This window comes from Lytechinus variegatus, chromosome 9 (assembly GCF_018143015.1).
Source record: "Lytechinus variegatus isolate NC3 chromosome 9, Lvar_3.0, whole genome shotgun sequence".
NCBI lineage: Eukaryota > Metazoa > Echinodermata > Echinoidea > Temnopleuroida > Toxopneustidae > Lytechinus > Lytechinus variegatus.
This window is the reverse complement of record NC_054748.1, coordinates 16,856,252-16,882,528: the sequence shown is the minus strand read 5'-3', so window position 1 is coordinate 16,882,528 and position 26,277 is coordinate 16,856,252. Positions and strand designations below refer to the sequence as shown.

Here is a 26,277-nt window from a genome sequence, read left to right as displayed (position 1 = left end):
CCGAGTATATTCAGGTTCTGAATTCAATGCCCACAAAATGGATTTTGAATTATATATTTCCGAAGTAAAATGAAAAAAAAATCTTACTTTTTTGTCAAAACACCATAGAGATGCATGTTATAAAACAGATTTTAGTGGGAAAATAACCTAGTCAGAACTTTTGTACAGGAGTCAATGAGAGAGAGATTTAAGTATGAGAAAAAACGTACACAATACCTATACCAGTCACGCAAGTCACTGTTGTTACTACTCCTATATCATTAGAAGTGTTCATTATCATCATTTTAATTATTATTATCATTATTATTCAAAGAACATCGCGTAATCATCCCTAGGCATGATCGGTGATTTCGGCCCCATTTGAAAAGTATGTAAAAACATGCGGTTTCTTTTCCAGTAGGCCTAAACAATTATGCTTACAATATTCTGCTTTAGACCAGTTAAAGATCGAGTGTCAAAACAATTTTACAGATGGGACAATGCATAAAATCAGGTCGAGTGAATTTAAGTCTCAGGGAAACCTCGATTTTCATACATTACGATTATCTTAATCTTCCTTTATGTGGAATATAAAGCACATAATCACTTCTTTATTTCAGGGGAGCGTTTCATCAATATTTTCATCCTCCAAGATGTCAGATCTGACATCTTTCCATTGTTTTGATTGACTGAGAGGTACTGTTTCTATGGTAACTGTCGGATGAAATAGGACTTGTCGGATAAATCGTCCGACAAGTCCTTTCATGAAACGCCCCCCCCCCCCGGTCTCTTTCTCGGCGAGCTGGTCATGCTGGTGTACACATTATAGGGGCTCAGCTTCGCAACGGAAAAAATTGCCACATCCAGCTCCCTTCGACCTGACAGTTTGCCCTGGAAAGAACACAGTGTCAGGCAAGCTGAAAACAGTGTGTTCTCATTGTCAGACTCTATTCTACGTGAAAAAAAATTTCCCACTGTTAAAATGCTCAAATTCAACAAATGTGAAGATATTTTCACACTGTAGATACCTCAACAGTGTGACTGCTCACAGTGTGTACACATGGTCAACTATGTGAATTTATGATGTACACTGTTTAAATGTTCATGTTATCAAACTCTGTTCTATGTGAACATATTATTCACACTGTTAACGCTCAAATTAAACAACGTGAAGATGCTTTCACACTGTGGACAACTCAACCGTGTGACTGTTCATCAGTTCACAGCGTGGTCACATGGTCGGCAATGTGAATATATGATTCACACTGTTCAAATGTTCACATTCAACAGTGTGAAGGGGATTGCACATTGAATTCCACACTGTGAACAAACTGTGGAACAGACTGTGGGGGCACTGTGTACTTTTTAGTAGGGCTAATACATTAATTGATTATTTGTTTTATTTTTACTTACCACAATCATCCTCATCTGATCCATCCTCACAGTTGTCCACATTGTCACAATAAAAGGAGATCGGGACGCATTCACCATTATCGCATTGAAAATCGGATGACGAACAGCTTGTAACTGTTAATGTTGAAGTGAAAAATACAGTTTTAAGTGTATATCTAAGAATTTATGGTCAGACAGCTTTGAATTAGCGTAGCAATGCTCAAAATCTATGGCGTCACATTTTTTAATCATGATCTACGTCGTTTCGAGAGAAAAGAACAGAACCGCTGTATTAAAACAACCTTAAGCAATGTGAAAATATAGGTTTTATGTTCATTTTTTTTCAGGTTTTATCAGAGAAAACGAACAGCTTGCAACTGTTAATGCTGAAGTGGAAAATACAGTTTTATGTGTATATTTAAGATGGAATTTAAGGTCGGATAGCTTTAAATTAGCGCAGCACTGTTCAGTATCTTCGGCGTCATGTTTTTTTTAATCATAAACTTCGTAGCTTCGAGAGAAAAGAACAGAACCGCTGAATTAAACAACCTTAAAGCAATGTGAAAATATAGGTTTTATGTTCATTTTTTTAAAGGTTTTATCAGACAAAACGAAGGTCAGATAGCTTTAAATTAGCGAAACACTGTTCAGTATCTACGGCGTCATATTTTTAATCATGATCTTTGTCGCTTCGAGAGTAAAGAACAGCTGATTTAAAACAACCTTAAGCAATATGAACATATAGGTTTTATTTTCATTTTTTTTCAGCTTTTATCACAGATTACCCGATACTCACTATCTGGGCAATTTCTTTCATCGGTGCCATCGGAACAATCCTCATGTCGGTCACATGTATAAACACTATGGACACACTCCCCAGTCCCACATGTAATCATCGTAGCAGGGCAGTTAGGAACACTGGATGGATTTATGTATTCGGGCTGCACTGAGACTATGCTCCTGATATCTGAAAGCAAAAGAAAAGTAACCAAGGAGACTAAGACCAAGTGATGGTATATCGTTTGGGCAGATGAAAAAGAAAACGAATTCTCTGACAATTTGGGTCTGAATATTAATTTGTAATGTGCTAAATCATGGTGAGATTTACTCCCAAAAGGTGAAATTGATGAGTAATAACCATGATAATTATCTCGCGAATATATATTCCAAAGTTGTCATAAAGGAAGTATAAAAGAATACCTGCGTTACTTGATAGGGCTGGAACCTTGCAGATGAACTGGTTACTGGCTCGAGCCAGACAAGGGATATCATGCCAGGAGGCAGTCGATCGGATGCTAGTAATCTCAATCTGCGTGCAGGCATCAAGTCCACCTCCATCGGGCTCGTTTAGGGGTCTAATAATTTCACTAACCGGCTGGCCTTGCGGGCTAAGACGATATTTGAATATTTGAAAAATTATTACTTTCTTTACCACAAGGTAATATGAATCTGTATCATCTGTGTTTAGACCATTGCAGTGGTTGGTGGTCAGGTCACGTAAGAGCGACTCTGATTTAAAGGTCAAGTCCACCCCAGGAAAATGCTGACTTGAATAGAGAAAAATCAAACTAGCATAGTACTAAACATTTCATCAAACTCGGATGTAAAATAAGAAAGTTATGACATTTTAAAGTTCTGCTTATTTTTCACAAAACAGTGATATGTAAAACTAGGTGAGTCGGTCGATGATGTCCATCAATCACTATTTCTTTTGTTTTTTTTATTGTTTGAATACTACAATATTTCATTTTTAGAGATTTGACAATAAGGACTTGACTGAACCATACAGTACTAAACAATGCTTATTCCACATGTTCAGGGAGGAATTAGTTTTGTGTCACTGAACAACGAGAGGAAAATTAAAATATTTCGTATTTCATATAATAAAATGTCATAACTTTCTTATTTTATATCCGATTTTGATGAAATTTTCAGTGCTATGTTTGTTGGATTATTCTCTTTTTATTCAAATCAATTTTTTGTTGGAATGGCCTTGTCCTTTAAGTGATTTCAGGACATAGACGTCCGGGTAACTTGGGAAACATGAAGTTGTTCAAAATCTAACATCTTTCTCGAAGGAATTATTGTGGGCTAGCGCATGTAGCGCCGGAACTCTGGAATACGATCACACACACTGTAAGGCAAGTTTAAGGCAATTTAGCAATTTCAATCTGCATTGAGAATATATGTCGTGTGATAATGATATAATTATAACATTTCAGCAACTTCCCTTCACCATTCACTTCTTCTTTTTTTTCCTTGATGTGCATTGAGACCTTTTTTTGAAAGGACGAGTGTGCTACATAAGAATGCGTCTTTTTATCATTATACAATTATCATTATTATTTTTTTAGCATCATCATCATTACATCTATGGCTTCTCATCGCAGAACAATTTGCGTCATCATTAAGTTAGAGTCTTCAATGAGCCTACGTGATTGTGCACACAAGTGATTAATGCAAAAAAGGGAACTTTTCTACGGCATTTTTCGTTTGGTTGTGGAATTCCAAGAGAGAGAGAGAGAGAAAGGAGAGGGGGGGGGGGGGCATTGTGCATTTGTGTTCATATGATGTGTGTACGCCCATTGGGGAATTGTTCTGGGTGTTTGTGTGTGACAGAGAAAAGGTAAGAGGTCGTGTGCGTGAGTGGGTGAGGGTGTGTGCTTTACAGAGAAGCTGAGGTCGCAGTGCGGGTGTGTGTGGGTGTGAATAAGGGTGTGCACATTACGGTATGGTGGAGGCTGTGTGTATATACATTACCATTGGTGTGTAGTGTGTGAGGGTGCGTGTGTGCGATCGTATACTTAGAATGAATGTGCATTTAAGGTGTGGGCGAGTGTAGTGTGTGTGCGTGAGAAAAAGAGGCTTGGGGCGAGGCTGTGTGTGTGCAAGTCCCGTATGTTACCCTTCTTTATGTACAGTATGTGGATAAATGCAAGAAAGCAACTACACAAATGTCATTGTTAATATGCTTAGTATGGGTATACAATATATTTACTTACAAAGGTGGAATATACCAATCGGTGTACGTCATCGGGGATCCATCCGTCCATTGAAATATACCACTAAATGTTCTGCTACCCAAACCTGACATAAAAATGTATTGCGTTTGAATATTACAAACAACAAATTATCAAAATACTAAGATATGAAATGTCTATCATACATTATCTGCGTAACTATACCGGTAAATATTAACAAACGTTTACGTTAACTTCTACAAATCTAAATCACAGTGTGTTTTGTGCAATTTTCATACTGTCTTGGTGTGCCTGCATCAACTTGATGCATTGTATTCCGGGGGGGGGAGCAGGGGTGTCACAAAGAGTTAAGTATGATTTAAAGGTCATGTTTAGTGCTAGTGCCCACTGATACATGATGTATGTAAAACCCATTCTTATTGATTATTACCCATGTGCCGAGTGTCCACTTTGCAGGTTTGACCAAGTCAGTGATGCCTTAATTTCATACATCACGACCCTAGACACAAGGAACTCTGTCGGAATCACCCCCAGATGGAAACCCACTTCTTCATCAAAAAAATAAAATGAATTTGATTAATTCAATCATGAAATGTGGAATGAAAACAAAAATCAAATAATTGTTATTGTCGGGATCCGCAATCATGATTTTCGAATAGTACGACTTTACTACGTTATTAATCTAGTTGAAAGTACCAGAATTTGGCGGTTTTAACAGCAATCACGGTTTTCGAATAGTACGACTTTACTACGTTATTAATCTAGTTGAAATTACCGGAATTGTGCGGTTTTAAAAGACGTGCAACACTCGAAAGAGAACTATCTGAAATTAAACACCGTTTTTTTTTCATTCTGCGCGTTGCTGACCTTCCAGAATTGTTTTTACTCTATATGTTCGAACCACTAATATTCGGATATAATTTAAATTACAGAACATTCTACGTACCAATGTATGTGTCAATTCCTTGCACAGGCCATTGTGACGTTAGCATGTAGTGGATAAACATTGCCTCATCCCTACTTCGTATACTGACAAGATGGCCCGATTCGGCAATGGCTGTGCATTCGTCTTCGGCAGCCACCCATGTCAGATCAGTTGGATGTTGGACGAATTGGTAGCAGTTCCCGTTGAAATAGTCCCAAGCTCTTGTGTCACCCGATCCAGTGGGTGGGCAATGTTGATCTACAAATTAATAACATAATTACAAACGACATAGCAAACGGTGAAGTATAGCTAGACCTACACCTGGCATCGGATCATGGTTTGCCTACACACACACCCACACCCCCCCCCACACACACTCGTCTCAGATTGAGGCGAAGGACCAGTCTCGAGGGTGAGAGATTTGCGTCTTTCAAGAGGGGACTTTACTGCTTTTAGGAGTGAAAATGTCTACAAATAGGCACAGTTGACTCATCAAGAGGCTATATAGCACTGAATAAATGACTATGTAATCAATTTCCTACAAAGTATTGCCATGAGAGAAGGCGACACTTTCATCACAAGGTAGACACCATAAAAGGTTTTGTAACATGATACAATATATTGGCAATACAGAGAAGCCATTTTCACTGCACGATCGTACATCGCCCGATCGTCAAACATGTCTTTTTTAATGCATCTGTGGACGAGCCCGGTGTATTCATCTTGCAATGACAGAACCCCCTGGCGGCCTTTTTAATTTTTTTTTACCTGAAATGGAGCCATTGGAATAAGGACGTTCAAAGTAGGCTGCTTCGTACTCTAATGACATCCGTATCCCGAACATTCGGTTTTCGATGTTTAGCCCAACAGATACAGAATTCAGATTAGTCTCCAAGATCCCCGATGGTGGATTATCTCTGCAGAATACAGCCAGTTGTGTAGGCACCCCTGTCTCTGCATTTTGCTCCATAATCTCCAGACGTTGCCGAGTGCAATCGAGGTTGAAGACGAAGTCTGTGATGTTGAGCCTGATGTAGGACTTCACGGGAGTTGTGATGGTCCACGAACACACCTCGACACTTCGGGTGAGTTCTGGGTAGTTCGGGGATAGGATGATGCCCGAGGTTCCGCCACATTCGTAGGTAGAAGACATGCATTGGTCTAAGCTGCTCTCGAAACACCCGGGCTTATCTAGATACATTTTTTAAAAGAACATTGAGAGACGATTAACCCATTGCCATAGCTGAACTCTCTGGTCACTCTACAAACCAAGGGTAATTGCAGAATTCAATAGTCAGCAGGTTAACCCATTGCCCACTGGAGTTGGGTGGTCACTCTATAAAGTACATTGGAAAAACAGAATTCAGCATTCAACAAGTTAATCCATTGCCTAGGGGAAATGTTCGGCCACTCAGCAAAACGTATGGTCATTACAGAATTCAGAAGTTAATATTGCCTAATGGAGCTCGATATTCCAGGGATAAATCCGGTACTACGCTTAATGTAACTACAAAATTCAGAAGTCAATCCCATAACCCATTGCCTACAGGAACTGGGTGGCCCCTCTACGATGCCGATTGTGACTTCCGAATTCTGTTGCAAGCACATTAAACACTATGATTATACATCTCCATGACTCAAGGAAATAGGGTATGTTTAACACTGCAAACAAACACAAATGGAATCTGCATTCTATAATCATAGTCGACCTTGTTTATTAAGTGATATGGTTTGGTCTGAATAAGATTAAACAATGAGTCCAAAATAGGAAAGTCCTCACGAAAACATATCCATTTATGCTCTATATTATACTGTGTTTTTTTTTACGAAGTAAGAATGCCCTTCTGTAAAATTGTATTTGATTTATATTGTTTTATATTACTTTGTATTGTTTTGAATGGAAATGAAATAAAAGAATTGAATTGAATTGAATTGAAAACGTCAAACGGCATATTTTAAGTATGAACAAGGTAACAAAAGTATGTAAAGTTATTCAAAATGTGTGGAATTTTTTTCCTCGAGATTGCACAGTGTACATATCTCATACTTGAGTCAACCCACATCTTCAAACCTTCTTTCCCCATTTTCTTTGGACCTCTCACCTAAGTCTTTTATTCTACATGTCTTCAGGAACTCGAGTGTGGTATTTTCTTTAAAATTTAAAGAGTTGGTGTAATAATAATAATGATAATAATGGTTAGGATTTGTATAGCGCACAACACATAAATGAGTTTCTACGCGCTTGAGAGATCAAAGGATAGGAAGAGAAGTGTTGGTGAGTTCGTTTTGATGAGGCTAGGTACCATTTAAATATACATGTTTTAAGAGCTGTTTTGAATTTGTTAAAGGAGTCGATTGTTTTCGGGGAATTTGGGAGTTTGTTCCATAAAACGGGGGCTGCATGAGGAAACGAACGTTCGCCATATGATTTTGCTGATATTGGAGGTACGACTAATAACATAAATTCATGCTTTATTAACGTGAATGACATGTTGGCTTATACACAGTGACTAAATCGTTAAAGTATGAATGAGCCAGTCCATAAAAATATTGATATATTAGTAACAAAATCTGAAATTGGATTCAAACTCTTAATATAAAAATCATATAAAAGCTAAGGATTTCCTTTTTTGAGGCCACTGAATATCTCTTTTGTTTTCATTTTAGCAACTACGTGCTAGTTTTGACATGACCGGTCACGTATATTATCCGGCCGTGGTGGGCGTTTCGTAAAGCTGTTCGTCATATTAGAGCGACTTTAACAACTACTGGTGATCCTTTTTTGTGGTAAATGGTACGCACCAAAATGTTCAATGGCGATGGCTTAGCGCATAAGAAAGTCGTTCTTAAAGTAGCTTTTAATTATGAACGGCCCACTGAAAAAAATAAACTTAACCCACCAACAAAGGTGACAAGTGCTTGGAATCCGTCTGAAGACATTTCTAAGCCAAGAGAGAGACGAACATCTACTTGACTGGTGTTTGTGATGAGAAATGACGGGAAAACAGTACATCCCCTCTCGATAGGTTGATTCCAATCATCTCGTGAATAGAGCACAAGAAGGTCAGAGCACATGTCCATAGACCCCACAGTATTCATCTAAATACGTATAGGGTGCATGAATAAAAAGAGAACCAAACTTTAATGGATGCTTCTGGGAAAATTGTCCAATGGATACTCAGAAAACTGATATTACATAAAAGTATGATTTATTAGCATTCTAAAGACACCTGAACTGGTCATCTAAGTATTCACGGGTGTATTAAAAAAAACTTCAATAAGTGTTTCTGAGAAGAAATATCCAATTGATAATCATGAGACTGGTAATAATACATGAATTATTTATGAGCATTCTTTTGATACCTGCATGGTTATCTAATTACATATGGGTGTATCAATGAAAATAAAACCTGAGTTTTATGATTGTGTCTTAGAGAATTATCCAATAGAGATAATCATGAGACTGATATTACATAAAAATATGATTTATTAGCATTCTAAAGATACCAGAATATATTAAGACGTGATAGCTCAGTCTGTAGACCGGGGGTTACGTATTTCGGTGACCCAGGTTCGATTCCCATTTGTTCCGCTAGTGCCCTTTGGTAAGGCATCTAACACCTCATTACCCGGTCCCTCGGAGAGGACCTCAAGTCATTGGTCCTCTAGTTGCTTGCTTACAAGCATTAAAGCTATCTTAGCAATCAGGTAAAAAAAGGTTACTACCATTTACCATTATAGCATTTAAAAAGCTTCAACTGCTCAACTTATTAAAATTTATTGTAATTGAATATGTATTTCACTAAATTGATTGGCATACAGATGGGAGAGGGCTTGGGGTATGGCCACACCCCCCAAAAACCCAAGGCCCACAAAAAACAAAATAAAAAAAAGAAGGGAATGAAAAGAATAAAGGGGTAGGATATAATCTTATTTTCTAAATATTATGTAATTATGTCAATTTCATTATTATTATTATTTTTTTTTTTTTTTGGGGGGGGGCTCGTTTCGTCACTGATTGGCATACAGAAAAACAGATATCGAAGGAAAAGTTGTTTCACCTTAGTTTGATATAGTTGCTTTGCTTTTAATGAAATCATAATTCTATCTCTATATATTCATTTGTACTTTCCGCGTCCATAACCATGTATAATTTTAATTTCATTTTAATGATGAACATATCTTAAGTATGCACGTTTTAACAAGCTTTTTTATGTCTTTTTCGCGCATGCCCCATTTTCATTTATTATTATATTCATCTATATTGTTATTTATTAAGCGCCAACCATTATTTCATTACTACAACTATTGGTTCCGGTTATGTTCTGTCGAAACCTTTGTTTTGGTTGTTATTTATATTCTCTTTGTGTATATATACTTTTGTTATCATTGTGTTCTTTTTAATTGAATTGAATCGATTTTTTTTTAATGAAAAATATTAATATATTACTCTGTAGTCCGTGAAATTGATAGCGATGTATTGGTCTGGCGGTCCTATTACTCGAACCTGGCATTCACTGAATGGTGAGAAGGTTGATGGAAAGGGGGACGTTCCAAGGATGCCGTCCTCATAAACCAGACTACTCTCCCCGCATCCTGTGATGCACTGCTCCCGCTGACAGTCTTGAAAAGTTATAATTAAACGAAATATATAAGCAATAATCAAATCATATACAGAAAATGTGGAAGCTGTCCAATCAAAAACATTGCTCCATCTGAAAGTCTTGAAAAGTTACGATTCAATGAAAATTATCAAATCGTATACAGAAAAAATGGAAGCTGTCTAATCAAATGCATTGCTCCCTCTGAAATTCGTGAAAATTTATGATTAAATGAAAAAAAATTTTATGCGAAATAATCAAATCATATACAGAAAATATGGAAGCTGTCTAATCAAATGCATTGCTCCCTCTGAAATTCTTGAAAATTTATGATTAAATGAAAATTTTTTTATGCGAAATAATCAAATCATATACAGAAAATATGGAAGCTGTCTAATCAAATGCATTGCTCCCTCTGAAAGTCTTGAAAAGTTATGATTCAATGAAAATTATCAAATCATATACAGAAAATATGGAAGCTGTCTAATCAAATGCATTGCTCCCTCTGAAATTCTTGAAAATTTATGATTAAATGAAATTTTTTTTTATGCGAAATAATCAAATCATATACAGAAAATATGGAAGCTGTCTAATCAAATCCATTGCTCCCTTTGAAAGTCTTGAAAAGTTATGATTCAATGAAAATTATCAAATCATATACAGAAAATATGGAAGCTGTCTTATCAAATGTATTGCTCCCTCTGAAAGTTTTGAAAAGTTATGATTCAATGAAAATTATCAAATCATATACAGAAAATATGGAAGCTGTCTTATCAAATGCATTGCTCCCTCTGAAAGTCTTGAAAATTTATGATTATATGAAAATTATGCGAAATAATCAAATCATATACATAAAATATGGAAGCTGTCTAATCAAATGTATTGCTCCCTCTGAAAGTCTTGAAAAAGTATGATTCAATGAAAAATATGGGACATAATTAAATCAGAAACAGAAGATATGGAAACCGTCTATCATATTAGGTTTATTCAATTGCATGATTCTAACAGGGGTGGATCCAGGATTTTCCAAGGAGAGGGGGGGTGGCACATTTTCTGACGAAAAATTTGGCAAGCCAAAATAAAAGGTCTTCACTTTTAAAGGGGGGGGGGACACTTCTATTAAAACTGCAATTCTACATTACAATTTTTAAATGTGCCTCTCAAAGGGAGGGGGTGGCACGGGCCGGCTTTGCCCCTCCTCCTGGATCCGCCAGTGATTCCAACAGAAAAGTTAGAATAGAGAATCAGTAAGTCGGTGACATCTTCATTTCTTTCATTTGTATATCACTATGTTATGAAGCCAAATTTTTTGGTCCCAAGACATTTGCTCCGGCGACAATTGCTCAGCTATATTCCACACACAAAATTGTTAATATCACCTCTTTCTTGTACCCTACATGTTGATATTTTCAACATTATATGTTTATAAGTTCTTAACTTGTTATTCAAATCAACTTTTTGTTGGGGGTGGATTTGACCTTTAATAGTTTTTGTATTCCTAAAATTGGCACCAGATTGATTCACATACTCCCTCCCTCAATCCCACTGATACCCAACTCCAACGTCCACCAGCTAATAAAAAAACTTCCTATTCACACCACATCTTATTTTAATCTAATGCAAGAATCCACATAATTCCAAGGCACCTACCCGAATCTCGTAGTACAAGCAAATGAAAAAAGAAGATTTTAAGTAATTTCTATACTAATTGGGTCGTATCCTGATAATCAAACATAGGTTCAAACCTATTCTAAATTAAAATGATAAACCACACTTTTATGGAATGCTTGGCCTCATAATATCAAATCCATATTGCTGGCAATCATAGAATATCAACTGATGTTAAAAAATAATTTCATGTTTGCATTTTCCTATTCTTTCCATTTCAGGACTCAATTAACTTTTGAAACCTCTTTTTTGCAGCAGGATATGATTTTTTCTTAATTTGTGAATGAATTGACAACTGGCATTCCGAGTTAACCCAGGTTTAACTAACTACGTATATCACCCTTTATGAAAAAGGGGGCATCTACCAACTTTTTTTTTCTTTCATAGAAAGATTTTATTCAAAATCAAACACGAAAGCAATTCAATTTTACAGAATAATCATGAAGCGAACATGTTTACAACAACTGTACATGCGTAGTATTATCTATTGATAAAACAAAATTATGATGCTTTTGAATGAGAACCCTTTCAATTTCACAATAGCGTTTCAATACGTTCTTAAAAGAACTAAAACACAACCGATCTCCCTTACAACGTGTCGAAAAAAATAAAATATTTAGCGTAAAGAATACAACGGTTTACAGTAGAGTATTGAGCGTCAGGGCAACCAAACAAAAATAAATTCATATTCAAATGCACGTCATTGTTCAAAAAAGAGGTTTGGAAGTTTTAAATAAATTGTTGAGTTACAGGGCAGTCCAAAACAGATGTGAAATGCTTTCAACAGAGGAAGAACAAAATGTATATAAATTAGATTCAGACAAGCCAATATCGTAAAGATGTTTGTTCGCCCCCATTATCCGACTGAAAAGTTTAAATTGAAAGTAGCGGAGTTTTGTTGAAAGACAGCATATAAAGCACCTACCAACTATCTCGTAGTACAGACTGAAGCCTAGGGGTTCCATGGTCACCTGAAGCTCTCCTATCGATATCTCTAATGCGATATCGGTTGGCATGATGAGTCGGAACGGTGGAAGATGTCCACATATTTCACGATAACCTTTTGTCATTGGATCATAGATGGACAGTGTATCCAAGCATCTGCTACCTTGCACATCATCGCTGAAAGTCCGCAATTCCATGTTTAATATATCTATCCTAAAGGGGTGAGAAACGACGAGTCATGATAATGATGATGATACTAATAATAATGATAATAATGATAATAATAACAATAATAATAATAATGATAATAGTTTGAGATTTGGATTGAGAACGAGAGGATGTGGAACGTGAAGACACTGAGAGGCCACACCAGTCATCATTGGTCACTCAGGAATGGTGGAGAAGGGAATGGAAGCCTGCATAACCAAGATCTCTCCTCATCTTCGGATGTACGACATTCAAAAGGCAGCTATCTTTGGTACAACCAGATTGATAAGAAAGACTCTCGGACATTATTGGTGTGAAGTTCTTAGTTGCACTTGAAATTATTTTGTGCTTTTTGTTAGAGCAAGAAAAATTAAGGACTTGATCCTTTTTAGAGCAGGGATTCTCAAATTGTGGCGCGCGCGCCACTTGTTGCGCACCGAGCCTTGCGGATTTCAAGAATTTGGACAGCATCCTGTTAGTTTCGACACAACCATTTTTGGTGGACCCAACGGATGAAAGATGGTTGGAACAAGCAGCAGCAATTTCTCCAGACATGTCCCAGCAAGACCTTCAAGAACAACTCATCGAGCTACAGGCTGATGATGAACTGAAACTGCAGTTCAATGGTCGAGTTGGAAAAGTTTTGGATTGAACTTACTGATTTCCCTGTTCTTAGAAGCATGTCAACCAAGATTCTCACAATTTTTGGATCAACATATATTTGTGAACAGTGTTTTTCAAACATGAACTTCATTAAGAACAAATACAGGAAAAGAATAACAAACACGCATTCGTGCAACGTTCTCCGAGTTGCCATCACATCAGTCAAGCCTGCATTTCCCAAACTGGCATAATCTGGAAGAACTAGCGCCTACTGGTATGTTTTGAAAAGTCACTTTGATTTTGAAAGTTGTTGAAGTTTGTTGCCATTGGTCCCTTTTTTGGTTGATATTAATAACAGACCCTTTGCCAAGTCGTTAGGGGACTCTCCTCCGATGCCCCCCACCCTCCGTAATACTTTACACGGTCACATGAAGGAAAGTGGAGCAGTTGAGATTTTCAACAAGAAATGTGGAGCTTCAACAAAAGTAATCAAGAATGGCTGCTCTAATCACTGGACCGCACTCGACATCTATCTGTTTCTGTTCATATTTCTGCTTATGGTAACTCCCGTAGGAACCCAGCAGGACAGCTTTAAACGTAATCTCGGTCTTTTTAAAATTCGGATTTGGAAAATTTTACCTTGTTTGCAGTCCGGGAACTCCAACGATGGTAATAGATATTGTGGTCCCTGTATAATACCACGGAGAGTAGGCACGCAATTCAATGTACCCGAAAGAGACATCTAGGGTGATATTCCTGACGTCATCATCCAAGAGATCCTGTATCCTGGTGTTGGAGACGTCTGAGGCCGAAGACAAAAAAGCAAATAAAACAATAATGAAAAAAATAAGTAAAATAGTAGAGGATACTCTGTTGAAAGAACTTAAATTTCACCTCTGTATTGTATTAATTTTGCATCAATTAAAAACAGTAACAATGATATATGACTTCTAAGCAATCCGTCACATAAGCTATCCGTGACATATCCCAAATTCATATCTTCATCTGCGATTTCAATGTTTGGTGAAAGATCATAAATATTTTTTTTGAGCTGTCTGTATAAACATCTGTGAATGATGTTGATTAAAAGAAGAAAATTGTAAAATATTATCAATAAGTTACCAATAAATATGAAAAAAACAATGATATATATATTTACAATTACAGGGAATAGATCACTTAAAAGACGGGGGATTGCCCTACTCAGTGTTCCCAACATTTTTTTTTTTTTTTCTTTCATAGAAAGATTTTATTCAGAAATCAAACACGAAAGCAATTCAATTTACAAAAGAATCATGAAGCGAACATGTTTACAACAACTGTACATGCGTGCTATTATCTAATGATATGACAAAATTATGATGTTTTTGACTGAGAACCCTTTCAATTTCACAATAGCGTTTCAATACGCTCTTAAAAGAGCTAATACACAACCGATTACCCTTACAACGTGTGGAAAAAATGAAATATTTAGCATAAAGAATATAACGGTTTACAGTAGAGTATTGAGCGTCAGGGCAACCAAACAAAAATAAATTCTTATTCAAATACACGTTATTGTTCAAATAAGAGGTTTGGAAGTTTTGAATAAATTGTTGAGTTACAGGGCAGTCCCAAAACAGATGTGAAATACTTTCAACAGAGGAAGAACAAAATGTACATAAATTAGATTCAGACAAGCCAATATCGTAAAGATGTTTGTTCACCCAACATTCCCAACATACCAACGCTGGTTTACAGAGGGGTCCTTAGTTTAGATATACATGTAAACATATAAACCAGGAAAGAAAAAAAACTTGCATATGTGACTTACAAAAAAGACATTAGCAAAATGTGAAACAGCCAAAAAGAACCGTATTTACAGTACACAAGATAAAGAGAGTAATATTAGAGATTATAACCTAGCATTTTCTTATATATCCTGTCTCATTCATCCCTCTTCTACTACATGTTCTTCTCGCATCTAATTCATCAATTTAAAGAACCCAAAACAAAATGGACATGAGGGGATAAGCAATTCTTTGCTGCTGCACCCCGTCTCTGGGACTCTGTTGCCGACACAATTCCTATCTCATCCTCTCATCAGCTTTTCCAAATAAACTTGAAATCATATATCATGTCTTCTAATTCATCTTAATATCCTAGATAAACTCCGTGTCCGCCTCTCATGGATCGCATTATGTTTTATCATTCAGGTATGTAAGAGTATTTTGTTTGAAATTTACTAGTTATAACATTAATTTATTACGCGCCTGGAGGATACCTTTGAGTTGATATGTGCCCAATAGAAATGGAGGCATTATCAACATTGGTGCAGTATCGATGTCGAATACATTATTATAGTACTTGCGCAATATAAATACTCTCTTTAATATCATCATTATTATTATCATTATTATTGGCGTGTATTATTAGTATTATTATCATTTTCATTCATATTATTATAATCATTATTATTGTTCCTGTTGTTATCATTATCATTGCTATTATGATTATTATCAATAATATTACAATATTGTTATCGATATTATTATTGTTATGATTATCATCACTATTATTAGTAGTATTACTACTATCATTATCATAAATTTAGCCGTACCTCTTATGCATGCAAACTGCAGTGTCCCGTTGCATGGAGATAGTCCGGCTGATACATTGCCAACGACAGGAAATTCGGCTGCATAACAGAGAGGGTCGTTCGTCTGGGGTACTTCAAAGCCGGGAGGCGGTGCTGCCCAAAGAAAACCATCCGTGATATTCAAGAAGCCCTGTACATAACAATAAAACAAATGATGTTCGGCATTATATCAAACTGCACAAGAGCCATCATGCAAATAGCATTAAAAGACCCCTAAGAGTTATGAACAATGCAACCTGATTTCACATTCTTAAAAAAATAGAAAGATCGACACACTTCATTTCAAGTGGCATTTAATTAAAAAAATCTACGGAAGCAGTAGGCATATTTGGCAACTTGCTGGGCTTTGGTTGTCGACAAGAATAATCATGTACGTGCCATGATTTATTGCCAAGTCTAAATTCTCATGTATCACTGCATAAAACCATCAACATTTTCCAATTTAGTCTTTTTTTCTAGAACGCTCTAGCTCTAGCGCTCCTCCATTATATTTATATCACAACATTGCACCGACACTGATAAAGTTAATCTGTAAAAGTGATTGCCGATAATTTTGTAGAAGGCACACGTTCCACGTAAAATGCTATCTCACCTGTAAATCACTAGCTTCCAGTAGACTAGGTAATCTTCCGTAAATAAGCTGACAGCTCTCTACAGCTTCTTCAAAGGTTCCCATCTGAAGGACTGGATGAAAGCAGGTACCCGTGCGAAGGTTTGCCCATGGAAGATAGCCAGCATCAAATGAATTGAAACATACATCTGAAATGATAAAAGTTTCTTGCGTCTTAATATTCCTGAATCTGATCAATAATAGTGGTGATAGTTGTGAAAATGTATTTAGTATTCATCAAATTAATACATTTATGATTTATTGCCAAACTTGTTTATTATGCTCTTAAATCTAATGGTTTGTCATTGTGTTTTCATAATGAATAAAAAAAGAAAATCCAGGTTTTATTGTTCGAAATAGAAACGAGAAAGATCCGCCGAACATCCATAATGCCCAATTAATCGTGTGCCCGGAAGCTATTGTAAGCGGCTCTATTTGCTCTATATCCCTTAAATCGTTGATCGCCAATCAGTTACAACAACTCTCCCGTTTAACTAATATTGGTGATTGTGAAAGAGCGGAAATACTCTCATTTATTTCTTTCAATATTATATACAAGTAAAAACATACAAATATCATACATTATTTTGAACATAAATATACAAATATAATCATGAAACATTGAGATTAAAAAAAATAATGAAAGAAAAAGGTGTCCCAAAAAGCCTCAAAGGCTTGAAAAAAGGGAAATCAAGAATAAAACATAATGATTATAGAAAATAGCTAACAAACACCGGAATGTGTCGCCCCAACAGTACAGTTTGATTGCGATGATCGGCACGTCGTCAGTACTTTCTCTTAACATGCCAGCCGGTCGCTAAGTGAACCTTGAAAAAAAATACACAAACAAGAAAATAGGTCTGCATTTGATAAATGCAAGCAACCAGCCTGAGAGGGATAAAGAACGAAATACTGTTGCGACGCCACACTCCGGCCCTCTAAAATGCCGAGTGGAAAATTGTTTAACGGTTATTTAGGTTGGAGAGGAAGAATTTTTTCAATCGGTGTGAGCATTGTTGGTCTATATTCTGGCGCTGCCCAGCGTTTGAACTCCCGACCCCAAGTTTGTGAGGCGGACGCTCTACCAACTCAGCAAACATACCAGCGCACTCTTTTCATTTTCTTGTCCATGTAACTTGTTCGTCCAGAACAGCTATCCTGGATGCGTTAGGTTTCATCTTAATTTGTGCATATTAAGTGACAATGTCAGTGGTACACAAAGGTGTTGCTTGTCGAAGAAATTAATGATGATGATTTTGATGAAATCAATAGAACTTATAGTAACATATAGTAACGATTAAAAAAAATAGAGCAGGAAGATTACTTGTAAAGGGAGTATCTGTCGTTCAAATTTATAAAAACGCTATTACAAAATTGTGAAACTTTACGCCAGTAGATATAAATTTGATTATATCCATTAGGCCCAGTACGCAGAACAGACACAGTAATGCGAAGAAACCAAGATTTGCATAGATTCTTCTGATAAGAATGATAATCACTAACATCCGTCGTACTAAACTTTATGATACTCATGATTTCGGTGGGTTGTTCGATAAGAATAAGGAATGATATGTCAGGCATGCATCCATACTGATTTGAAAGAGTGAATATCCTACCTTCACATTCTTGAAAGTCAACCCGAAGCCGGAAGTCATCTCTGCATTCACAGTGATATCCCCCATCATCGTTGACACAGTTGTGAGCACAGCTATGACCAGGGACCAAACATTCGTTTAAATCTATGGATTCGAGTAGAAATTTAATAAAAAAATCTTACAATTTCACATTTGCTTCATCCTTTCAAGCCACCACTGTTTGATGAATGTTGTGTCACACCCGGCTTTCCATAGTTAATCCGCAACTTTAAATCAGAGTTTAACTTGAACCCAAGTTCAGGGGCCCGTCTTACAAAGAGTTGCGATCGATCCGATCAATCGCAACTATGGAAAGCCACCAAAGTCAACATATATTGCTTGTCTGTTCAAAAAAAAAATCTAGATATAAATGATTATCCATAAATTCATTGATTTCATGACTATTTGGTGTGATCTCCTGTGTTAACGAAGGAGAGTTTGCAATTTTCCTGTAGAAGAAATTATGACACTGATGGATTTCCATAGAGTTACGATTGATTGGATCAATCGTAACTCTTTGTAAGACGGGGCCCAGAATACGGGGCAATGTGTGACTGTCTACTACCAAATCAATGATGATTTTTTTTTTACATTATGCTCATTCGATACATGTATTTCTCTATTGATTCAAATCAACATTTTTCTGGGGTGTACTTGATCTTAAAGAAAAAGGGTCAACATTTCATACACTGCAAATCAAACAAGATTAATAAGAGGGATATGACCTACCACCCTGGCATATTGTAGATCGGTCTGAAGGGGTGCAGTCATAAAACTCCCAAACAAAACAGTTGAAGAAATTAATGAAAGAGCACGCTTCTGTTCCTATCGGCGCCACGGTGAAAGGGGCAAAGTTATTGTAGAGTACGGGAGTGCCATCTGGCCAGCTAAAGTTGAAATTAAAAAACAGAGATAATTAGACATTATGAGAAGCTCGATGGTGATATGAATCATCATCAAATGATTGGTTAAATTCTATCACGTGACCATTTGTTTATATTTAGGTTTCATGAAAGTTTGCTAATGGCTTTTACTAATAAATTATTTTAGTAATCGGTTATTATTTTGAATTATGGCTGGTTTATCACATGCTGGTATAAGAATAATAATACAAGCTTTTTCTTTTAAAGGAAAACGTTATTCACCTTTTCTCCATGAATCAAATAATCAAATACAAATTTCATGTAATAAATGACAATATTATACATGAAAGAAAATCATCCATCAATAGTCTGCAATGAACTTCATTGTTGTATATTTTATAAAGCATTCTAATTCGTGCTGATATTTTAATATCCTTTGAAACGAGAAAGATCAATAGCCTGTAAAGGATGCAAGATTAGGATACATGAAAATAAGGAAATTAAATCCTCATGAATAATACCATACAGCTAGCATCATCATGAATATAGCAGTCATGGTAGTGAAGGGATACACATGGGGGTGCTATAGGCCTACCGATGCCCCCTCCTGCTATTAATCTCTGATTAATCTGACGAGTTTCGACATTTAAATAAAACTCTTCTATTCAGTACTTGCTTGGCATATGTAGACCCCTTCCCCTCTCAAGGGTCCAATTTAACCAGAACTTGGAAAGCCAGCTACGCAAACATCAAAGATGCAAAACTTTCTCTAGATATGATGTGTACTCAATACATTCATCGTTGCTTTGACAATTGGATGTGCACCTCTTTGTTTACAAAGGATATAGTGCAAATTTCTTTATAAATGAGGTTGACAATAGCAGCTGCTATTCCTAAGATGAGGTCTAGGTCAGTCATGAACTCGTTCCTGGAACAGCCACCGATAAAGCAACACTCGTCACCTACCTGTACGTTCCATCCACATCCGACCTCAAGCCAATGACGAGTTCCTTTGCCACCGGCAAACGCTCCCGGTTCTCCAGGAGGAGATTCTGAATATCCTCCGACTTGATGGCCAACGGGTAGCTACCCGGTAGGAAGGCATCGTTGCAAATACCGTCGCCTTCGGTTTCAACCACCCCGATGCAGTAACCTCTGAAGAGGATCTGATTGTCAGTGCACAACTGAGAAATATCTGAAAGAAATCGATACAGGAGGAAAACATGTGGATACGAACTCTTGATAGAGGCTAATAAATATATATATTCATGTGTGTATATATCATGCCGACGGCTTACTTGTTTGGGTTTTTTTAAGATAAAGTTTCAAGTACATGTTCACATCCCCTTTCTTCCATCGTGTGTCTTTTTTCCCGTTCCCCTTTCCGTCCATTTTGCTTCTTTTTATCCCCTTAAAGTTGCTCACGTGACTCAAGTTCACCTGGGGCCCGTACAAAGCTTAGCAATTGATCGTAGAACATTTTTCTACGATTGATTCCATTGACTACAATGTACAATCAATCGTGAAAATCAAGCGTACGATTAATTGCTAACCTCTGTGATACGGGCCCTGGTCAAACAAGGTACGTCACTCATAGGAAAGGGGGAGCGGGATATTTACCAATTAATTCAGTCCCCCGTATTCGGAAACGCACTCTGCTCATATAGACGTCTTCACGTTGACGCAGATGAATGCGAAGACGGACCGCCAAGAAGGGTTGATCGATCTTGCTGGTAGTTACTCCGAATGGATCTCTGAGACCGTAAAAGACCTGATTGGATGAAATAAATCAGAAGCGATTCTTATAACAGTTGAAACTGCCCACACGAGTGGATGTATACTGTTCGTCACTGCTCCATAAGCATTGCAGAGAAGGTGGCAGTTCTGGCTCTTATGGAAAACAATCGATCATTATCAAGACATAAGCAACATCCTTTCTATAAAATGGATGAAAGAGATTAGTAAAATGTTACAAACACACAAACCCTTATTTCGTAAAGATTCATCCTTACTAAGTCAAGGAAACTGCAAGGAACTGGTCGTAAAACCTTATTTCATTTTTGTTCAATTCGAAATCAGTCGTTACCATCAGGAGTATAAAAGAGGAAATGCTATACAGGTTGAAGGTAAGGTTTAACTTGACGTAGCGAGAGGAGAGGGAGAAAAAGGGAAAGAAACCGAAGAAAAAAGGGCGGAGTGGAAAGAGAAGGGAATATATTTTGAACTGACGTAGGACATTTTGGCCCGTATTTGGTCTGGTCTAATTCAGTTCAAGGTCAGTTTTTTTATTTTCATTTCCATCATTAACACTATAAACAAATACAAATCAAGTATGTTTCATATATATAAACAATAACAAATGGAAATCAAATATGATTACAATGATTACAAATCTACAACAAATTCCAAAACATTAGTAAAATAGTTTTAACAAAATCTTGCATGGAAATGAGGGGATCCACTAAAAAGCATTGCTTCTTGAGCGTGGATCCCCTAAGATGGTATATCAAAGAAAAAAACTCCGGGACTCATTCGCATGTGTAGGTGTAAGAAAATACAAAATGAAATGATAGGAATAGAATTAAGATGTTGATTAATGGCGAGAAATAATAATAAGATGACAAAAATACGAGACGATACTAAAAACTCAACAGAAAAGAGGACATGAACAAGAAAAGAGGGGAGAGAGAAAAGGAGTAAAGTACTGAACGGGAGCGAGGAATGAAGAGACATACCATATCCATAAACCCAATTATGCGGCTAGTAGCAGCATAATTTGGTCGTAAAATCGGAGGAGGACCAGAGTTGTCCGCATTATTTCGATGCTGCAATTATCCGCATAATAGCAGCATCGGGACCAGATTTTGACTTTATGAACGCATTTCGAAAGTAATGCGGATAATTGCCATGGAGTGGTCACAAAGTCACCCTTTTCCAACGCAACCGCATGGGAGGGGGTGTGTGCGGTTGCCATGACGATTATCCTCCTTTTTCAGGACGGGCGCTCGTAAAAGTAATCCGGATTATTTTCGGAGTTTATGAACGCAATTTTTTATTTAATTATCCGCATAACTCTTAGGCGGCTAATTGGAGGATAGGTTTATGAAAGGGGTTCAAGTAGAACTCTAGTTTAAAGGGTTTTTTTTTTTACTTAATTGCCATTAGTGACAAGTATCTCTCAATTTCAATTGGTCTGCTCACTTGACACCCACGAATATGAAAAAATAATGTATTTTCATTTTGTTTTAATTGGCGAGTTCCAATAATTGTGACACAGAGTTAAAACCTTGACCCAAATTGATTCGGACTTGGGAATTCGGGCCAGAGTTTTGGTTTTCGTTTCCATGACATTAGCTCTGGCGACAATTGCTACGATGGAAAATCTGCACTTCTAGGCCAAACATAAAACCTAACTTTCAATATTAAATAAACCATAATCCTTATCTTTGCACTTTCCTGAACCCAAAACTCTTATTACAGTACTGACTCTAATCCTTTGCCCTCTGAGATATAAATAACGGAGCAATTGTTGCAGGAACACATGTCGTGTCACCCTGTTTTCAAAGTTGTCAAAGAAAAAATGTCGTTTATATCGACTTTATCTAAAAAAATCCATCACCATATCGAAAAGAAGTGTACAGAAAATGTAGAAATAAAGTCAGTAATATGATTAAAGAAGCTAAAAAACATTATTTCTTGGAAAGTTTTGCAAATTCCAAAGGAAATATGAAAAAAACTTGGAATACTCTTAATTGTGCAATGGGTCGTGCAAATAAAAAGTGCAATATTGATTTTTTGAAATGTAATAATCAAGTATAATATGATACCTCTGATATTTGTAATGTATTCAATGAATATTTTATCAACATTGTAACTGAAATGAATTTTCCTGTTGATCAGGGTAATAATTTAAATTTGAATTTTTGTAGATATTTGGATAGAAATCCAAGGACTTGTTTTTTTTCAAACCAATCACTTGTACTGAGATAATTGATATTGTGTCAAACATAAAAAGTGATTGCAGTCCTGGGTATGATGATATAAGTATCAAGGTTATAAAAAAATCAATACATATTTTATGTCAACCCCTTTGTGCAATATTCAATCAATGTTTAGATCTCGGTATATTTCCCGATGAATTAAAGATTGCTCGTGTTGTTCCTGTATATAAAAATGGTCCAAGTGAAAACGTTTCAAATTACAGACCCATATCAGTCTTGCCAATTTTTTCTAAGATTTTAGAAAAGTGTATATACAGTGCGTATCAAAAAAAAGGTAATCCAAATTTAGAGAGTTGATATTCAAAGCTTACTTAATTTGATAATTTTAATTTACATGAACCTGAAAGAGGAACTTCTCAGCTTTTGATTGATACCTTACTTTCACCACTGATGCCACGAATGACCAAATAAATTGATCTGAAAGACAACAGGTACATATTCCATTTTTTGCAAGTTTTGGTAAAATGGGTGACATAAATAACTGATGGTTTGCAGACTCAAGTTCATTAAAAGTGATTTTTTTTACAATGACAAATCAAGTCATTTCTTGAACTGATGATTAGAAGGTTAAATTCTCACTCTTACCTATCATGCACCCACACCTTCAACATGTCCTCCTTCCCTTTGCACACAAAGCCTGCAGCGACGGACCATGTCCTGGAAAGCTCGTCTCACCATAGCAGGGTCATTTCGCAAAGCATCCACTTCATGTCGAATTCGGCCCTGCAAATCGTCAAGATCTTGGGGAGGAGTTGCAAACACCTTGTTTTTTAAATGTCCCCAAAGGAAATAATCACAGGGCGTGAGATCGGGCGATCTTGGAGGCCATTCTACCTCATGGTTCAGGGCAACGACTCGATCTCCAAAGAGTTCTCTGAGTCGATCTCGGACAGCGATGAGACGATGTGCAGGGGCACCGTCTTGGATCCACCAGAGCTGTCTGAAAACTCCTCGAACTTGTCTCTCAAAATGTTCCTCTAACCGTGGCAAGACGTCCTCATTGATCATCTGCAAGTACATATGACCAGTAACATTTCTTCGAAAGAAAAAAGGTCCAATCACTTGCCCACTGCCACACAGTCCAACCCAGACTGTCCATTTTTGACGACTCATGTTAACCTCATAATTGATTTCTGGAGGATGTCGTGCCAGTGCATATTCCAAAACATTGTGTGTATTGACCTTGCCATCCATGGAAAACGCAGCTTCGTCACCTACAATGATATTCCGAATAAAATTGACATCTCTCTCATAGTGGCCTATTAACCATCTAGCAAATGCCAGCCTCCTGGGAAGATCACCCTGCAAAAGCTGATGGCGCATGTGTATATGATATGGATGCATGTGAAGGTCCAGTCTTGTTATTCTGTTAAATGTTGCCGAAGGCAATCCAATTCCATTTCGTCTTGCGCTAGTGTCCCTGGGATGTTCCAAAAGCTGTTGCCTTACTGCTTCAATGTTCTCCTGTGACCGCCCTGTACGCCTCCTTCCAGAATTGCCCTTATTGCGATTGAGGCTGGTCCCATGCTCCTGGTATTTCCTAACGTTCGCCCAGATTGTTTTGTTTGCTGGAGGCACTCTTTCTGGGAAACGTTCCCTGAAAGCTTCTCGAGTCCTCTGCAAACTACGTGTTTGGTGAAATGTGGTCACCAGGAAGATTCGCTCTTCAACTGTAAGTTGAACCATTTTTCCAAGGATAGTTGTGTAGTACAAGACCAGAAGTAACCCACATAAGCTACTACAGACTATCAGTCTGAAACATGAGGAAAGCAACCCTTTCATTTGTGTATTCATTACTATCAAATCCTACAAAATGCTATTCAAAGTAGCCATGTTCAAAGACAAAGAATTCAGCCAGTCCAGGCCTCCGTAAAAGTATTTAACTCAGCCCTTGCCCTTTCATCTAGCTTACAAAAACTTGCAAAAAGTGGAATGTGTACCTATTGTCTTCAGCATTGATTCATTCGGTCAAGCATGATATCAGTGGTACAAATAGGGTATCAATGAAAAGCTGGGAAGTTCCTCTTTCATATTTAGGTGAATTAAAATAGTGAAATTACATAAGCTTTGAATTTAAACCCTCTAAAGTTGGATTACCTTTATTTTGATACGCACTGTATAATACTCTAAAAAAAACGATTATTTGATTTTATTAACAAGTGCAATATATTATCTCTCCATCAATACGGTTTTCGTGCTGGTCATTCAACATCTTCGGCTCTTATTGATTTTGTTCATACTGTTACCAACGCACTTGATGATAAGAAATATTTGATAGCAATGTTTTTAGATTTGAAAAAGGCTCTCGATACTGTTGATCACGCTATTTTATTGAAAAAACTCGAATTGTATGGCATAAGAGGTAATGTACTTAAATTATTTAAAAGTTATCTATCTAACAGAAAACAATATGTTGAAATATCCAAATGCAAATCACAGCTTCAGATTATCTCATGTGGGGTTCCTCAAGGTTCTATTTTAGGACCGTTGTTGTTTCTCCTCTTCATTAATGATCTTAGTAAAGTATCCAACTTGTTACATTGTATTATGTTTGCTGACGACACTAGTCTGTTTTTATCTCACACAAACTATCATGTTTTACACAATTTATTCAATTCTGAACTTGAATTAATATCTGAGTGGTTTTATGCAAACAGAATGATAATTAATCTTGCCAAAACCAATTATATGATATTTAGTAATTTATGTTTACCAGATAGTCTTTCAATTAGAATGTGCAATACAGATATTAAGTGTGTATCGTCAGTAAAATTTTTAGGAATAACAATAGATAATAAATTTACATGGAAAATCATATTGATAATCTGTGCAATAAGCTTGCCAAAAATATAGGGATTATGTATAGATTAAGATCATTTCCCAAGGAGATATTAAAATTGATTTATTATGCTATTATATATCCATACCTCAATTATGGTATTCTAGCCTGGGGAAGTGCAAGTAGCATTCACATTTATAGATTATATATTTTACAAAAACGTGCAATAAGAATTATGTCTCATGCTCCTTATCTTGCCCATACGAATCCTCTATTTGTCGAATTGAATGTATTAAAATTTTGTGATATTCATGCATTTCAAATTCTTATATTTATGTATTTATGTAACAATAACCTCTTGCCAGATTATATCAAAACATTTTTTAAGTTCAATAGTGATTTCCATGGATACAACACAAGAAATGCAAAGGATTTTCATCTACCTAAGCCA

At 36.6% G+C, this 26,277-nt stretch overlaps 1 protein-coding gene across 2 annotated transcripts in view; it reads right to left on the bottom strand.

Annotated features, from left to right (window-relative positions):
• LOC121421081 overlaps positions 1-26,277 on the bottom strand; it is a 107,427-nt gene that overhangs the window by 34,862 nt on the left and 46,288 nt on the right. Inside the window, exons 17-32 of one of the 2 annotated variants that reach the window (XM_041615694.1) lie at positions 20,667-20,817; positions 20,013-20,241; positions 18,913-19,070; positions 18,166-18,288; positions 16,532-16,698; positions 15,901-16,069; positions 13,941-14,103; positions 12,472-12,704; positions 9,728-9,900; positions 8,178-8,376; positions 6,046-6,468; positions 5,299-5,535; positions 4,374-4,458; positions 2,572-2,759; positions 2,168-2,338; positions 1,393-1,506 (exon numbers count right to left, since the gene is read on the bottom strand). In XM_041615694.1, coding sequence (XP_041471628.1) covers positions 1,393-1,506; positions 2,168-2,338; positions 2,572-2,759; positions 4,374-4,458; positions 5,299-5,535; positions 6,046-6,468; positions 8,178-8,376; positions 9,728-9,900; positions 12,472-12,704; positions 13,941-14,103; positions 15,901-16,069; positions 16,532-16,698; positions 18,166-18,288; positions 18,913-19,070; positions 20,013-20,241; positions 20,667-20,817 — 2,983 coding nt within the window. The remainder of the gene's footprint in view (positions 1-1,392; positions 1,507-2,167; positions 2,339-2,571; positions 2,760-4,373; positions 4,459-5,298; positions 5,536-6,045; positions 6,469-8,177; positions 8,377-9,727; positions 9,901-12,471; positions 12,705-13,940; positions 14,104-15,900; positions 16,070-16,531; positions 16,699-18,165; positions 18,289-18,912; positions 19,071-20,012; positions 20,242-20,666; positions 20,818-26,277) is intronic. The other variant, XM_041615695.1, reaches the window with a different exon arrangement.